This window comes from Sitodiplosis mosellana, unplaced genomic scaffold (genome assembly GCF_009176505.1).
Source record: "Sitodiplosis mosellana isolate CC-2019 unplaced genomic scaffold, AAFC_SMos_1.0 Smas_scaffold_1449, whole genome shotgun sequence".
Classification (NCBI taxonomy): Eukaryota; Metazoa; Arthropoda; class Insecta; order Diptera; family Cecidomyiidae; genus Sitodiplosis; species Sitodiplosis mosellana.
Genome location: NW_022596691.1, coordinates 1,486 through 3,395, shown reverse-complemented (window position 1 = coordinate 3,395; position 1,910 = coordinate 1,486). Strand labels below are relative to the sequence as shown.

Below are 1,910 nucleotides of genomic sequence, written 5' to 3'. Positions count from 1 at the left end.
CAGCAAATTCACCGTAAATTTTTTTTACATCGAAAAAGTAATCGTAAGAAAAACTTCTTTTTTTTTCTGAACATCTGTGCATTACATGAAAATCATAGACCAACGAAAAATGACGGACACGAAAATCATCACCGCATCATCGATGCCGGAGTTTAACCCGACAGAGAATTGGAATTTGTGGTTTGAACGTCTCGAATTACATTTTGTCGAAATTGAGTGCACAGACGAAAAGCAAAAAATTTCAATTTTATTGAAATTGATCGGAGCAGAAGCATATCAAATTCTGCATTGTTTATGCAGTCCGAAATTACCGAGCAAAGCGAAGTACAACGATTTGTGTGCGTTGATGAAAGCGCATTACACACCACCCGTAATTGTTTTCAACGAGCGAAGAAATTTCTACGCAGCGAAAATGGGAGCCGACGAACGTGTAGCATCGTGGTTTGCACGTGTGAAGAGGTTATCACTCGATTGCAAATTCGTCGCTGGTGATTTGGAACGTATCGTTTTGGACAAATTTGTCGTTGAATTGCCAAGCAAAATATTCGAAAAACTTTGCGAAGAAGACGAAACGCTGACGTTGCAAACTGCATTGAAAAAGGCGATGATGAAAGAAACAAAAATTCAACAATCGCAGTACTATAGAAAAAGAAGCATTAGCCATCATTTTTAGTGTGATTAAGTTAAGACAATATTTATTGGGCATGTTTTTCACGCTTGAAACTGATCACAGGCCGTTGATCGCAATTTTTGGCGAAAATAAAGGCATTCCTTTAATGGCCGCTGCTCGTATGCAGAGATGGGCGTTTCTTTTGTCTGGTTTCAATTATTCTATTCAGTACATTAAAGGTTCTTTGAATACGGCTGATAGTTTATCACGTATTGCACAAGTTTCTACAGCGGAAGAAACCAAGGAGAGTTCATACATAAATTATGTAGGTTCAAACATCATGAAAACATTAACGTACAAAGATATAGCCACACACACTCGACGAGATCTCATTTTATCAAAGGTTCACGATTGTATTCAACACGGAACTGTCGATCAGCTTCAAGGCAGTGAATATACATCATTTCGAAACAAAGCAACTGAATCATCTGTTGAATCAGGTTGCATTCTTTGGGGCTATCGCACCGTCATTCCAAATGCTCTGCGTAAGATCATTTTGCAAGACCTTCACGCATCGCACATGGGAATTGTAAAAACGAAAGCGTTAGCTCGTTCATATGTTTATTGGCCGCATATTGACAAAGAAATTGAAAATTTGATAAAAGGTTGTGTTTATTGTCAAAAGACTCAAGCAAGTCCTGAGAAAAGTACTCTCATGCCGTGGACACCCACTGATTCAGCTTGGAAACGTGTTCACATTGACTTTGCAGGTCCCGTTCGAGGCTATTATTTGTTTCTTGCAATCGATTCATATTCCAAGTGGGTTGAAGTTTTCAAAACCAAGGATATGACGTCTGCATTTGTCATTCGTAAATTAAGAGAAATTTTCTCACGATTTGGTTTAATCAGCATCTTGGTTCAAGACAATGGAAGACAATTTACTTCTGCTGAATTTAAACATTTTTTGGAAATGAATGGCATCGTATACATATACACCGCAACTGGTGACGACTATGTTTGACACTGCATTGAATACACTCATCAATGTAGTTCCCGTCAAAATGTTTGGCATTTTTGGTTTGACGTTTAATGATCGAGACTATCGCGGTGGCTTTAAAAATGTGTTTTCCATTAATTAGAGGTTCATTGTACGTTTATTTGATGAAATCCAACAGATTGAAAGTACAAACCACGCATATATCGCCTTATCTGAAATATTGATCGAAACAGTACTATTTTCGTTTACGTAACAAGTAAATGGCAAAAAAATCACAAGAGAATCAAATGCCAAGTAACCTGT

General features: G+C 37.7%; 1 protein-coding gene across 1 annotated transcript; it reads left to right on the top strand.

Moving 5' to 3' along the window:
* Positions 1-412: 412 nt before the first annotated feature.
* LOC129571149 (uncharacterized protein K02A2.6-like) lies at positions 413-1,479 on the top strand (the record flags this gene model as incomplete). Its single annotated transcript, XM_055450913.1, has 2 exons — positions 413-636; positions 734-1,479. Coding segments are annotated over exons 1-2 (970 nt in total), but the record flags the coding sequence as incomplete, so codon positions are not given.
* Positions 1,480-1,910: the final 431 nt, after the last annotated feature.